The sequence below is a fragment of the Sminthopsis crassicaudata genome, chromosome 1, assembly GCF_048593235.1.
Source record: "Sminthopsis crassicaudata isolate SCR6 chromosome 1, ASM4859323v1, whole genome shotgun sequence".
Classification (NCBI taxonomy): domain Eukaryota; kingdom Metazoa; phylum Chordata; class Mammalia; order Dasyuromorphia; family Dasyuridae; genus Sminthopsis; species Sminthopsis crassicaudata.
In genome coordinates, this window is record NC_133617.1 from 180,831,036 (window position 1) to 180,847,571 (window position 16,536).

At 33.7% G+C, this 16,536-nt stretch overlaps 1 protein-coding gene and 1 long non-coding RNA gene across 2 annotated transcripts in view; one reads left to right on the plus strand and one right to left on the minus strand.

The window, feature by feature from the left end:
- KIF13A (kinesin family member 13A) overlaps nt 1–16,536 on the minus strand; it is a 242,422-nt gene that overhangs the window by 150,937 nt on the left and 74,949 nt on the right. The window contains 1 exon segment of the mRNA XM_074272374.1: nt 3,613–3,625. Coding sequence (XP_074128475.1) covers nt 3,613–3,625 — 13 coding nt within the window.
- Nucleotides 3,578–4,818, plus strand: LOC141545387 (uncharacterized). The gene is made up of 2 exons (XR_012482997.1): nt 3,578–3,796; nt 4,358–4,818. It is a non-coding gene; the product is annotated as an uncharacterized LOC141545387 (long non-coding RNA).

The window sequence follows — 16,536 nt, forward strand, 5'->3', positions numbered from 1 at the left end:
TAGGAGGCTACCTTTATGTATGTTTAGATCTATAAAAGATGTATAAAATGTTACATTTAATGCTAACTCTTTATATTTCTATCAAGCTTTGCTTGTCAAAGAGAAATAGAAAATATTCATTTGGTCCCTTCTTTCTAAAAGAAATTTTAACATTTTTTATAAGTATGATAAAAATCAAGGAACTGTACATAACAACAGTGCCTTGTACATAACAGACAACACAATAAATATAAAATAAATGATTCATTAAATGTGACCTTCTTTGAAGACAGGATTTTGTAAACATGTATTGTACACAGTAGATACCAAATGAACATTTGTTAATTATATTCTATAATGAGGCAAATGAAATCCTAACTAGAGAAAAAAACAAAACAAAACAAAAGAAGAAAATGGAAATCTTCAAATGATAAACCACTAAGCTTGACCTGGATTTCAGGCAAGACATATTAAAAATCAAAATCTGGAAAAAGAAGCCACTGTCATAAAGAATCAGCATGGCTTCATCAAAAACAGATCATATTAAAATTACACTTATTTCCTTTTTCAACAGTTTGTTAACTGGAAGATCAGGGCAATACTCTATTTTCCTTAGGTTTTTCATCAAAATATTTGATAAAGTTTATAATAATATTTTTATGGGAAGAATGAAAAGATAAAATGTAAATGAAAACACAGATGGCTTAGGAACTGTTTAATAACAGTATTCAAAGAAAAGTCATTAATAATCCCATGTCAACTTGTAAGAAGATCTCAATCCGATCACCCCAAGGATCTATAGTTGGTTATTTAATTTTAGTGAGATGGTAAGAATTGAAAACTGAATCAACTTGCCCAGGGTCACACAGCCACTGTTTGTAGGGATAGTCTTCCTAACTTGGGGGCCAGCTCTCTTTCTGTTATACTACATTGCTTCTCAGTGTTAAAAGAGCTATTAAGATGGTCAGTAAGTTCTCAAGTATTTATTACGCTTCTATTATTTACCAGGAACAGTACTAAACCATGAGGATACAAAGAAAAACAAAAATAGTCCCCCCAATAATCAATAAGACAACATGTAAATAAATATGTACCCACAAACTAGAGAGTAAATGGAAGATAATATGAAGAAAATGCTCCAAGAGCTAAGACTGAATGTCGGTGAAAGTGTCTTGCAGACAGTGACATATAAACTGAATTTTGAAGGAAGCCAGCAAACTGGAGTGATCAAATCACTAAAAATAGTGAAAAGGTTAGGCTGAAGAAGACTAGATCTAGGGCAGGAGTGAGGAATGGCAGGCCCCAGGTGTAAGAGGCCAGGCAAAGTCATTTGTATAATTAACTGTAAGCAATGAAGAGCAGAAAGTTAGGGAGAACAGCCTCCCCACTGCTTGAGTTTATAAATTGGCAATTTTATAAGGTTCACAAATGATGTTATAAATATCCAAATGGTCCCTGACTGAAAAAAAGGTTCCCTATCCTTTATCTAGGGGATGAAATCCTATCAAGGAGGATAATTCTTAAGGCTCCATAGATGACAACAATAAGCAGGTTGGTGGAAAAAGTGCCTAGTAATGCCAGAGAGGAGCAAGAGGTATACTGATTCCTCTTTCATGACCTGTTGATGACCAAAATAAACACATAGAACAAATATTTTCATATGTCCAAGATTGCTCAAGTAGTTAGTACTATCTTTGGTTAAAAAAATACTAGAAAAATGAGAAGTTTATATAACCTCCTATAACCTCAGAAGACTAATGGCAAGAGAAGAAGGAAAGGGAAAAAAAAAAATTAAAAAAATTCATACTTTCCTGACTGGCACTAAAATTATTCAGGTTGCCTACCTTATAAGCTATAACCTCAACACTTCCCTCCCACCTTCACCATTTCTTCCTCCCCGCAGGGGTTTCCAATGTTCCAAGCATCAATACCCTTAACTCTAAATCTATATAGCTTCAGAAACAAACTCAACCATCTCAGTTCTAGGCCAAAGCACCTAGAAAAGGAATCTGAAGCCAAAAGGGTAATGATAACCTTCATCTTGCAGATGGCTGGCTATTTCTACTTCTTAATTGAGTCATAGCTGTGGCCAGTTGCATGGGCCAGGAACAGGTTGAATTTCTAACTCTTTTAATACCAACTGCCCAGGTCCCTTTGTCACACAAGAAGATACCTATAGATAATATAGTCAGGTCTCAATTACTGAAGGTATAATCATCCAGATTCTCAGTGCCCTTCTTTTACTCCCTCCTCTCCACTCTCTATCTTTGGCTCTTTCACTGTTTTAACACCTTTACTAAAGGTTGCTCAGAATGAAAGGATTAAAACTTGAATCAGTAGATTTTCTGACTATTAGGAGCTCTGGAGAAAGACTGATTGGGAAGGGGAGGTTAAATTTATGAATAAAAGAATATTTGGAGATTTTTTTTCTGTAAATCTGAGTTACCTATTCTTGAATTATGTTTCCTTCTTCTTTTGTTTAGTGTCTAGCAAATGGCAAATATTTTATCTCTATGCCTGCTGGAAATTCTCTTTTTCCTTCAGAGATTTATTTAATTAAACTGCCACCTACTCCAGAAAGCCTCCCCTGATCCCAACCCAGGTGAAAGGTCTTTTTCTTCAAGTTTTCCCCAGAGTATTTTCTTTGAAGGGAAGTTAAGGAGCTCAGGGGCCAGAAGGCCTGGCTTGGAGACAAGAGGTTTAAATTTGGCCTCTGACACTTACTAGCTGTGTGATTCTGTATACAGTTTATCTCAGTTTCCTCATCTGTAAAATGAGCTGGAGAAGAAAATAGCAACCCACACCATTATCTTTGCCAAGAAAACCCCAAATGGGGTCACAGAAAATCAGACACAACTGAAATTTAACAACAAACTTTCTTTGGACTTTTCATTTGCCTCTATTATACTACATCATGTACAAAGCTTATCTATGATAGATAATAGATTTCTCTAACTTCAATGCAATAATAAAAGTTCCTTGAAGGCAAACACATATCTGTGTGTGTTTGTGTATACAGTGATATAAAACATATAGGTATATAAAAATAATATACACACACATTTAATACCAATATTTTGGGACCTATATTGTCCCATTGAAAAATGTTCATTAAATTGGGTTACTAAAACGACCTTATCTTTATCTCTATTTAGCCTATGCATCCTATTTAAAAAGTTCTCTGTCCTTCATTGAATCTTTTTCTTATAATTATGTCCATCTAGTCATTAGCACATTTCACTTGAGCTGTAGATATTTATAACCCTGTTTTGTTTTCCCCATTGGAAGACAGGGACCATTTCCCTCCCTGTTGTATCCTTAATTTAGCATAGGGGCTTTTTAAATAAATCTTGGAACAGGTAAAAGCAACTGTATCCTAACAGTGACACTAGGAAACATGCTACTCTTTTACTCTTTTTCTTCTTTTTTAAAAGTTTGTGCTTTAGCTCATGTTTGACTTGAAAGGGTTTTTTCCCTTAAAATCTGCACACACTGTCAGTGGGGAAGAAGTGTTCCATAAAGGCTGGTCATGTGATAGGCCAGACAGTCACTGTCAGAACATTCCAAACACCATTCCTATTCCCTTGGTTACTGAGCCAATACACACAACCCAAACAACATATCAACACTTACCTTAGGTGGTTTTCTTGATGATGGATACAAAAAATCAGTAGCAGTTGTAAGGAGGATTGCCAGCACAGCCACCATATCAGAGGGAATGAAAAGAGAGAAAAAAGAAGAAACACAAAGTGAACCTGAGGCTTTCATATCACATTCTACACATTTTTCACTTCACAGATGGTGATCAGAAGGCAATGTAAGAAATTTTAAACCATTAAATTTGGTGTTAATGGGAATGGCTCACTCAAAAATTTATAAGAAACACAAGAACATGCCTTTTTTTTTTTTTTTTTAAAAACAGAAAGCATGCCCATCGAGTCATTCAGAGAGATTTTTTAAGTTTCCAAGGACATACAAAAGCAGACACTGTGCCAAGAAAAATGCCACCATCTTTTAAACATGTGATTAAATCTCCCTAGAGCATATGCTTTTAAAATGTAGTTTTTCAGATTTCATGTGGTTTTCATAAAACTAATATTGTCCTTTAGTTACATAAGGATAAATATGTACTTTAATTAATATAAGAGCTACCATCAAAATATTGTTACCTATGTATTCTATTAATCTTATGTCACTTTTCATGCAAACAGATAAAGCAAACTGGTATTTTGGACCTAAGAAAGCTTATACATGGCCCACTTAAAATAGTTTTCCCTTAACCACTGTAAGAGCAGAATCTTACTTTCTCTTAGTGCATTTTGCTTTTAAAAATTATTTTATTAAAAATAAAAATTTTAAAATTATTATGATTACATAGATGGAATTACCACAGCCCGAGTCCTGAAGAGGCATGGGAAGGAGGAAAATGAGCAAGGATACTGAAAATTGAGATGAAAGTACCATCCCAGTGGGAAACCACAGTAACAACTGATGACAGCAACCTGCCTTCATGTTGCATCTTATTATTTACTAAGTACTTTTTTCCATAACAATCCTGCAAAGTAGGCAGAACAAGTACTGTAATCTAGCTCTTACAAATGAAGGAAATGAAGTTCAGAAAGGTTTCTTAACCTATCCACAGTTTCACATCTTCCAACTCCTAAATCCAATGGTTTTTCCATTGCATTCATTATATGACCTTTACTAAATATGTCTATAACTAGTTTCTTCTGGTGAAGTGATGCCATGATTTTCACTCTGTAAATCTAATATATAGATATATAAATGCCTCTTCTGTTTTTGAGTGACAATATGTTATTAAAGAAAGTATTCATTTAATTCAGATTCAAATGATGTTTTCTTTTTTAAAGGAGATATAGTTTCCCAATTTCCACTGACAGAAGTTCTGCACACCATCCAATTGATTTTTTTTTTTTTTTTTAAAGACCCAGGTTAGAAATGCAAGGATTTAAGTTCCAGACCTATTCTGATCAGCACATGAGCCAATTTGACTAGCTCCATTTCAAACCTGGCCTGGTTCATTCTTCCTTAGACAACCTGGTAGCCCTTCATCCCCAAAAGTTCAACAGAGCGATGCTAAACTTGATGGGGAAAGCCAGAATTCCTGTTTTCAGGAAATCCACCAGCCTTAGCTTCCCAGGCAGCAGAGGTGGCATGTGCCCAGGTCAATAGGTTTTCTTATATGCTAACCACTCGTTAATTCCTCTATTGTTCTAGAAATCTTATCTTGCTTTCACCCTCATATTAACAACTCAAAAACACCTTGCAATCTTACTAAAATCTCACTAGAGGAAATTCCTCTGATATCACTTAGCTAAAAATGCTCACAGCATTCTAATATATGGATTCTAAACCTGGAACTAATGAACCATATTATCTAGGTGGTTATCTTAATACAATTAAATGTTGAAAAATAATATATTTTTGTTTCTCTACAATCACCTGTTTCCAGTAAGAAATAATTATAACTGTATCTTGGGTAAAATTCTGAAGAAAAGTTAAGTGTTCAGATATCAACCTGAGAGGTTTTGCAAACATATTCACAATTAATAAAAATGAAGGGGCTAGGAATTATTGACTCTAGGATCCCTTCCTGATTAATCTTGGCTCTGTTGACTGAACTATTCCCGACCTCCCTTTCACCATACTAATTTGTTAACTTCAAAACTAGCAGTTCTACTCTATTCTCATGAGAAAGGGGAAGAAATCTCATAGCTTTAAGCCTTGTTTAAAGAGAAGGAGCTCAGGATTTGAAAACTGACTTTCCACTGAAAGGGCATGGGAATAAAAAAGGTAGAAGCAAAAATAGCACAAAGCTCTTTTTCAGTTACCACAGCCCTCACTTAGCTCCCAGAGAACAAATTAAGAGCCAGAACCAAAGCATAAGACAGATGAATGAACACACATGTGGTTCACAGTCAGGTAGATGAGTTTATTCTTTCATGTCTATGGGGAAGGAAGGATCACTACATTTGTATGTGCTATTTATCCTATTATAACTGGAATTGTGAAGTTAATGCATTTTATTTTCCCTTGAAATTGCAAAAAATGAAAGAAAGGCACCCCTTTCTGTTCCTCACTACAGTCCTCATGTAAAATCTGGCTGAGAGCTTGAAAATTTCTAACAAATACTTTGCACTGCAAAGTAGGCTCAATAGCTAAACTATTTTTCTTTGATTTGAGATAGGTAACTGTTGCCAAGGTACAAGAATAAGTAGTTTCACCAATTATCAAATCATTGCAAAAGCTTTCTATTTTTAGAGAAGGTAAATATTTACACCATTTTAATATGCTTGATTTTAATTCTAAGAAACCTTTTATCTTTGATTTTCATTAGCTATGAATATATACCCAGAAATACTTATTTTGTACATAGGTATGGGAAACATCTGCTCAGAGCAGGTGGAACAACATTGAAAAGCTCATGTATCGCAACTCTGACTCCAAAATCCACCCTTCCTTTTTAAAAAATGTTTGGCAAAGTTTTTAAAAAGTTTTGTTGGCAAAAATTGTAATTTTTGCATACTATAGCAATCATATTAACTCGCACTGATAAAGTTAATACATTTTATATTTTATGCTTCAGTTAGCCAAATTATAACAGGATGGCTAGGAATAGAGGCCAGAATTGGCCCCACAGAATATGAGAGAACTCTCTGAGGTTCTAAGGGGTTTCCTCTACAACACAGCTGCATGTCAATCACCACTAGTAGCAAAAACCAAGCCCTGTTTTGTAGCCAGCAGTGCTTTTACCTCCTCAGCTGGTCAATAATGAAATGACCCTTTCTTCATCACCATTCCAATAATGTTTCCTTTCCCCCCCTCAGGAAACAAGCCTTATTTCACAGTTTTTGAGCACTTAATAGAATCTGGCCTTTAACTCAGAATGCTGGAAGATCATGTAAGAATATCAATATATCACTTCTTCCTTTCCCTCTCTCATTTCCTGAATAGAGTGTGACATGCTTAGAATGGATATAAGCTCGACCAAAGAAGGATAGCCACTGTCCTAATCCCTTCAAATTCTGGCCTCTCCCTAAAGGCCAGATGTGAACAAGTTATTTAGTGTAATACAGACTCCCTCTTTTTTCAAGATGCAATCCACTTCCTACTCTCCCATGTCTAACTAGATTGTATTTGTTTTTATTTACTCAAATATTTATTCTGTATATATTTTTATAGTTTCCATTAGGCCGCAAGATTGTTATTAGTAGGAGTTGTTATGTTCTTGGGATGACTAACGCCTAGCACAATGCCTGGCACAGACTATGAATTTAATAAATGCTTAGTGATTGATTGATACAAATATAATTTATAATGGCACAACATTTTTAGGTGGGTTAGATATATTAACAGAGCGTTCACATTCCAAGTGAGGAGTGGCCAAGGCAAGGGTGAAGAGGAGAGAAGGGGAAAGGAAAGGAGAGGAGAGGAGAGGAGGAATCTTTTGGAGATCGATGGGCAATCTTTGAAACAAAGAATAAAATATGCTAATACTAATAAAGTAATGAAAAATAATATATGTATCAGAAAGACAACATAATATTATGAAATAAACACAAAACAGATCTCATATACAAATAAGTGGATGAACAAACACTTATGAAAATAATAAACAATAGTTATTAGGGAAAAATATTGTGTTCTTGTGTCAATTTCACTGGTAAATTCCATTCACTCTGAAAGAAGCTGCCCTAAAGGCTTAAGTAAGCTGATGCAGTAATGTGTCCATTAAACAGTAATCAGGTAGCCTAAAAAATTTAACACACTCCCTTAGACATGCTTAATTTATACACAGAGACTGAATGGCTAACATCTTCATTAACTAATGGTGACATTCCTTTCTAGTAAAAAAAAAAAAAAGAAAAAACAAACAAAAAAAAAAACCCATATTCTGGAACTTCAAATCTGATGAACAACTACAATTTAAAAATAACAGATTTAAGTCTAGCTTTTAATGCTACATAGAGGTGAGCTGAATTTCTCTACAATTTGGAATTCTGAAAACAAATTATGAAACCAAATGATAATGACTTCTGCAATGTTGTAATTATCATATTGTATTTTTTCTCTCTCTGACAATTGGAGTTAAGTGACTTGCTCAAGATCACACAGCTATTAAATATCTCAGGTCAAATTGGAACTCAGGTCCTCCTGGCTTCAGGGCCACTACATCCACCTAGCCACCCCTTACTATACCATATTCTGCTAGACACTCAAATCATTGGATCACAATTAATGAGCTCAAAAGGCCCTTTTAAGTCATCTTTCTCTCTTTAGAGATGAAGAAACGGAAGCATAGAAATATGGTGACTTAACCAGGATTCTCCATCTATTAAATATCTGCCTCAGAATGAGAACTCAAGTATTTCTGACTCCTCACCAACTTTCTAACCACTGCAACACCAACTTGCTACTTCTGATTTCCTTAAGTCTTACTTACATCCCTCTACTCAAAGATATTCTATATCCTTATTGTCCTATGAAAACTCCATGCTCATTCTTACTTCTGACTTTTTGATCTTGTTATTCTCTCCAGCCAGTCATAAATGTCTTCTCTCCCTTGTGTTTCATTGAATCTCAAGTTCTAGCTCAAATCTCAACTCTTCCATGAAGATTTCTCCAACTATCATAACTTTCACTGAGTTCCAAATTCTCCCTGCCCTCCCCCAAATATTATAGCTTTAGTTGTACACACATTTGTGCTCTTAATGACAGATATTTAGCAATTAAATAAATTAGACCTAACTGAATTTAAAATTCTTAAAAGGTTTGTACCACAACACATACTATTTTTATATGTCCCATAATAATTAAGTGGAAACATAGTAAATACTCCCCAAAATGATTTTAATGGATTTATAAAAACTTAATTCACACATTAATTTCTGCACACAATTCATTAGTTCTGCTATATTTGATGTATATGTCCTTGAGTACCCAAACTCTGAAAACTCACAGTGATGTTGAAGGTCCACTGAAATTGATGAGAGAAACACAGTAATATTAGACATGTCAGACACTGACCAACTTAAGGACCAAGCTTAAGGATCTTAAGGATCAATTCACAATTTCTACATCAGATAACACAGCCTTCCTTGCAATGGTGATCTTGAATGTTGGAGATAGATTTTTTGTTTATTTGTACTTTCAGCTCTTCCAGTAACTTTATTAAAGTTCTCATTTTCAACCTAATGTCTTTGCAAAACTGGGTTTTCGGTGACAACTGAGGGGTAATAGGACATGAAATGGTGTTATCTGATGTGATTCCTAAATGAATTTGTGCACTGCCCAATAGAAACAGACATTCGATTAGTAATTTTGGTGATTTACAAATTGAACAAAATCTTTTTTCTTGTAATTTATGTCTTATTTTTTCTAAATTATTAGGATATAAACACTTTCCAAGTATTTGGAATTAAATTAATAAATGAAACAGGTACTTAGACACTAACTATAATTATTATCCAAATTCTCTAAATATTTAAAGCTAAAACTACTTTTTTAAAAAAGTGATCAACTTTGTCACACATATGTTCACTTTTCCTTCTTAATTCAACCAAAATACACAAAAAAAATTCATCTGTGCTTATTTGAACTGTAGGATAGTTGTGCATAGTTTCATTTGTTTATAAAATTGGATTTTTATCCTAGTAATTAAATAATTCAAATCTACCTTAAGATTTTCCAGAATAAGGAACCTTCTTGGATTACACAAACTGCAAATTTGGGACTAGAAGGCAACTGAGAGACTAGCTAGTCCAACATTCTATAGAACAGGTAATAAGCAAGCTTAGAAGTCACCTAAGCTCCAGGTCACTTGATATGTGAAAGAGTCAGAACTTGAACTCTTCATTTTAGTCTTCAAATCCAGAACAATACCACATTGATTCCCTCTATCACATGAAAAATAACAACCTAGATCAGAACAATTTCATCTTAGAAAACAGTAAAAGGAAAAACAATCCTAAACCAAAGCAAATTTCAGTTTTACTTTTTTCTTTTGTGGAATGTCTTTTCCCAAGAGGACAAGACAAGCTTTTAAAGAAAATAAGCATACTAAAAATGTAGGGGTACTGGAAGAGGGAGGGAAAGATTGGGTGACAAATCTGATCCTCTCTTCTCCCACAAAATTAATAAACTATGCCACTGAATCTAGAAATTTTTAAGGAAGTTGTCAAGAACAGATGTATAAATGCAAACATTATAGGATTGTTGAAGCATCAGCCTTCACACTTGACATCTGTTCTAACATATTGTTATACCTAACTGTAAGAAGAAAAAATAAATAAAACTCCTTCAATAGCAAAACGGGTGCCAGAGCAGCTGGTCTAACAGTTCTATGGACTATAGGTGAATATTTTAAAGATAAAATAAATCCATCAAGACAACATGGACCTAATATTTAAATTTTTACAATTATCTCATCACAATGCAACTTTGGAGGACTTTATTGAAAGCATCCAATGAGTGATAAAATAAGCAATAAAACTGCACCATAATAGCAAGGGAAATATTCACTAAGTCATACTTAATGTATGATTAAAACTCAAAGGACAACTTCAGTTCTTTTAGATAGTCATAAAATTATCCAAAAGCACAATCACAAGTTGCTCAGGTAAACAGACACCATTAAATGTTTTGTTTTTGTTTTTGTTTTTGCTGGGGCAATTGGGTTAAGTGATGATTTAATTTTTAATTGAATGCAAAAGTTGAATCTTGTTACCAAAGTCAAAGGGAAATCACAGGATCATAATGTCATAGAACCCAATTTTGAAAGGACCCAAAAGTCATCAATCCAACCTCATTCCTTGTGCAGGAATCCAGAACCTTTTCATAGCAACTACTGTTTAGGTACAACCACTCTCCAAATTTATATTTCTGATTTTATAAAATTCAAATGTATAATTTTACAACTAAACTAACTAAGCTTCATCTTACTCAACTTGGAACATTGTTATAGTCTTTAGTACTTAGCACACTTCCTGGCATATGGTAATTAAATATTTGACTAATTGACTATCAAGGTATTTTCGAATCTTGATTTAGTTGTCTACATGTCTGTTACCTCTTCCAACTTCATGTAATCTGCAACTTAAACAAAGATGCCTTTATCCTTATACCTATACCTTTATCCAGTTACTGGAAAAAAACAAACAAACAAAAAACCAAAAAACTTATGTAATAGCACAAACCCAAGAACAGCTCTCTAAGGCATTCCCTCCCAAACTGCCACTATCCTATATATACTCTTTGGATCTTGTATTCCACCAATTACAAACCCACTTATACATTCTATTTTCTGATCTACATGTTATTTCAATTCTGCCACAAATACAGCATTAACAATTCTATCAAATGCTTCCCTGAAATATAAGCATGGTATATTTATAGGCTGCACCATATTACCAATCTTGAGAGATGAAAATAACAGTCCAAATAGAACTTTAAGGTTTGCAAAGTACTTTAAATATGCTATCTCACTGAAGCAACATAGTTTTGAAGTTACAACATCTGTTTTTAATGTCCATTTTACAAATAAGACTGAAGAACAGAGAGATGAAGTGACTAGTACATGATCACACAGCTAGGGAACATCAGAGTTAGGATTCAAATTTAGGCCTCCTTGCTTCCAAGTCCAAAATTCTTTTTTATTTATACCGTTTATTTTTTATTTATACCATTTATACCTCACTGCCCCTGAATGATAAAACCTGTTCTTGATGAAGCCATCCTGGCTTCCCTTTTTAAATGCTGATAGACCATTCCTTTATTAATATATTTAGAATTAGGCAGGAATAAAAACCAAACTTTCCAGTCTCCTCCTCCATCCTTTTTTAAAAAGTTAAGACACTATTCTGCTCTCTTCCGATCCTATGCTAATTCTCCCTTCTTCTAAAATTCTTCAAAGGTCACCAACATCTCAGCAGTCACATCTATGAGTCTCTGAATGTCCTAGAATTTAGTCTGTTCATTAAGATTTGAAATCATTGAGGATAGCAAGATGCTGCCTGATAAGTCTCCTCACAACTTAAACTTTCATATCCTGCTAACTATTTTTATATTGTCCTTCCAGTGCAAAGATCATTCTCCTTCAAAGTAAAAATTGAAGCAAACAAGAAAATCAGTTTGAAATTTAGTTTTCCCACTCTCATCTTCATTCCCCCCACCCCTTTTTGTTGTTGTTTTAATAAAAGTACAATGCTTCAGAGACAAACAAGTCAATCAAGCCCATCCCACTGCTACCCATAAAGTCACATTTGCTTACTTTCCCAAGGTTCTTTCCTCCACTTTATTGGTTATTCTTTGTCCATTCATGTATAGACACACTGTAGATCACAATTTACTGGTAACTCTTTTCATGAATAATAGCTCTGGTATTCTCTTCTGCTTTCTTATTCTTACATTTTACCTATTTGTTTCTGTGGTATAGAGCTTGTCAGTTCAGATTTTCTCCTCTTTGGGTAGAGATCAATCCATATTTCCTATACACACATGAGCCTTACAGTAGAAACATAAATACAGCATATTATTTTGATCAGTGGCATCAAACTCAAATAGAAATGACACTACAGATTTAATACTGAACCACAATTTAGAGAACCTCAAATTAACATTATCTATATATTGAATTGGGGTTTTGTTTCTTGGTATTTTAATATGGTTTGGGATCCAGTCTGGAGCTGGCTGAGGGCTATGATTTGACATATCTCTTCTGTGCGCTATAGTAAAATTTGCCTTCCATTTCTTATAGCAAGTTTCTGAGTCCCTTCTCTAGCTCTGTTGGCTAATACTTATTACTAAATAGTGCAGCAAATTGCCTGAGAGTTTCAAGATGTGAAAATGAGGTATGTCCAACTATTTCCATCTTGTTACTATTCTGCAAAACATTCTTTCTACTTTACTATATTCTGTTACTCAGTCCAGGTAAGAAGATCAAAGATATCAAAGATAAAAGATGCAATGCAATTACTTATGGAATTTCCACATCTCATTTCGCCTTGCCACTGTTACCCAAAACTTCCCAATTATTTTTAATAGGTACTAGGTTCCCTGGTCTCCCACTTACAAGGTTTTGTGTATGTGTGTGTGTGTGTGTGTGAGAGAGAGAGAGATGCTTAATTTATTTAGTAGACAAAAGCAGGAAATATAAAGTACATGAGATAGATTTCAATTATCTTATTAGAGATGCACATATCTCATTTTACTTTGCTAACTCATTTTCTGGAGCCTTTTACTTTGGATATTGATTCTCTTAGTGAACAAAGCAGATGTTAGCTACCATAATGAAGAAGGCAGTCCTAGCTAAGTACTACAAAAAGATTCATGAATCCATTAATTGATGCACTTTGGGTGTGCAGCTATTCAATCAACTATATATTCATTTTTAGTAACTGAATTTATAAGGATGCTAGGAGAGATTATCAAAGGGCTTTAGCAACTCTTAAAATGTGTGGTTTCATAAGAACAAAAATGTCAAAAAATATCAGTTAGTAGAAGAAAATACTTAACAAAAAGTAACTTAAACAATTATTTTAATGAAATTATATTTCATTAATGACAAATCTATCTATCCATCTATCTATATTCAATATTTGTACATTATTATTCCATCCCTTTCTTCTATGACCAAAGAAAAATTTTAATTAAAATTCACAGCATAGCATCTTTCAACTAATAACACAGCAACAAGAATCACCGATCCAAGACTGAAAGATAGTATAGAAGTATTACATTCTCTGGGGCTCCTATCTCTGTGGAGCTAGTTCCTGGCCACATTTGCAAAGTCTCTAGCTCTATAATCACCATAGCTACAATTCCCAATCTGATGAGTTCAGCTGGAATCTAAATTAGGTTAACCAAAGCTAGGTTAAATACAGAAGCAATGTTCCTCCAAATTATCATAAAAAAAGACATTTCATAAACTCTTAATTTTTTCAAGAATTAAAATACTGCTCTATAAGAAATAACCAGCAGGATGATTTCAGAGAGGTCTGGAGAGACTTACATGAACTGATACTAAGTGAAGTGAATAGACCCAGGAGATCATTATATATGATAGGCAACAACTAAATTATATGAAGATCAATTCTGATGCACATGGCTTTTGTCAACAATGAGGTGATTCAGACCACTTCCAATGGTGCTGTGATGAAATCTGCACCCAGGGAGAGGATAGTAGGAACTATAGATCACAACAACATAGTATTTTCACTCTTTTTGTTGCTTGCGTCTTTTTTCCTTTTTGATCAGATTTTTCTGGAGCAGCATGATATTTGTGGAAATACATACAGAGGAACTCCACATGTTCAACATATATTGGATTACTTGCTGACTTGGAGGGAGAGGGGGAAGGAAAGGGAAAAAAAAAAACCAAAAGAATTAAGGCCATAAAGAGCACTAGTGAGAATTAAATATAAGATGTAACCTGAATGATAGCAGACATAGATCACACAGCTACAGCAATATTTATACTATCTAGTGATTATCATAAGAGGCAAGCAAGACCAATGTTCCAGTCCTGCTTCTGACACACAACTAATCTTATACTGCCACAGAAGCCTTTTAAACTGTAAATTCTTTAAGAGCTGTCAATCTTCATTTAAAGAAAGAGTTATCTCAAGGTTAGTTCTCTACCAATAACATGTCCAGACAAATAAGTAAATAAATGTGTGCTGTGATGACAATTTATATTTATTAAATGTTTATTCCATGATTAATTTGTTCCTTTATTTAGGCAAGGGCTTTTGCCTTGTATGAATTTCTTATAGCTTGCATTTCATATAAAAGAATCCACTTCAGTCAATATTTCAGGTTCTATTATGGCCTACATCACAGGAGCTAATTATAAATATATACATACACAAAGAACTATAATTAATCAATGTCCTAGTTATTCTTCCCTAATTCAGCTATTGATTATAATAATAGTAACGATAACAATAACATTTATATGGGCAGCTAGATGTTGTAGTAGATAGAATGCTGAGCCTGAAGTCTGAAAGATTCATCTTTATGAATTTAAATCCAGCTTCAGATACTTACTTACTAGTTTTGTTACCATGGGCAAATCACTTAACCATATTCACTTCAGTTTCCACTTAACCATATTCACTTCAGTTTCCTCATCTATAATATGAGCTGGGAAAGGAAATGGCAAACTACTCCAGTATCTTTGCAAAGATGGGATTACAAAGAGTCAGACATGACTGAAAAATGACTGAACACATACAATTTTTATAATGCTTTAAGGCTTATAAACCCCTTTATACATGTCAACTCATTTGATCCTTTCAACAACCCTAATAAGAGAGTTGCTATTATTATCCCAATTTTATACATAAGGGAAAGAATTCTCAGGTAACACATTAAGTGTCTGAGGCAGGGATTCAAACACAGATCCTCCTAAAACCAAGACCCATACTCTAGCCACCAATCATCACATATTTTGATTAATCCAAAATTCAAAATGTTAAGGAAAAAAAGACCTCAAATTGGTCAAATCTAAAACATTGTTTACTAAGAAAAAATTACTTGAGTTGCTGGAAAATATACACATTCCAGTTTATGCAAAAATTAAACCAATTTATATTGGCTGAAAACTCTACTATAATGGCTGATCACTGAACACTTGCCTGGGTCTGTGCATTAGTTTCATTTTCCATTTATGAATAATAGATTCAGAAATAAATTGATTATGAAGCAAACCAGAGCAAAGCTGGAATAAAAAGTCTCAAAACTTAAACATATATTCTTTCCTTGGTGATGATTATAAGTCCACCACTTCATGAAGTTGATATAATAATATGAAGTATGTTTTTAAAAAGAGTAAGGAAGGTTTCAGTAAGGTGCTAGCCTCTAGGATTTAAAAATAAGTTAGTCTTTGAAGAAGGGACTGTGAAAAAAATCATATTCCAAAGATGGAAAGAACATAAAATAGCAGGACTCTTAACTTTGGTTGTAGATATTAAGGCTTAAAGCTAGAAGGTTCCTTAATTGCTAATCTATTCAGTCCTTTCATTATCCACATGTTTAAGAAATCAAAGTGATTTACCAACAAATAAATAAGCAATAAAGCAGGGATACCACTAGACAATGCTGCCTCTTTATTTTTATTTCTTATAGAATAGTATTATTTCATTGCAATCTTAGTTATCTTCCTTTAGTAGATTTAGGAAAATTTAGTAAGGATTTAGTATACATGAAGTAGTATTTGAGTTAATTAGCTCAGATGTTTAGTACTATCTAAGTCTTGACTTCAATATGCCAGTAAGGTTCAGATTCTTTCTCTTATACATAAATAAGACTGACAAATGCATGACATCTTTCACAAAAAAGAATTATCATTGCAGGGAAAACAATTCCAAAATCATATTTCAGTGGTGAAAAGTAAAAAGCACTATTTTCATATGCAAAGGAAGCACAATATTCATATATCCAGAAACAACTCCTTATTACAATTATTATTTCATTTTCATTAACCATTAATTTGGTTAGAGGAAGCCATTATTTTTCTCTAATATTTTAAAGGATACT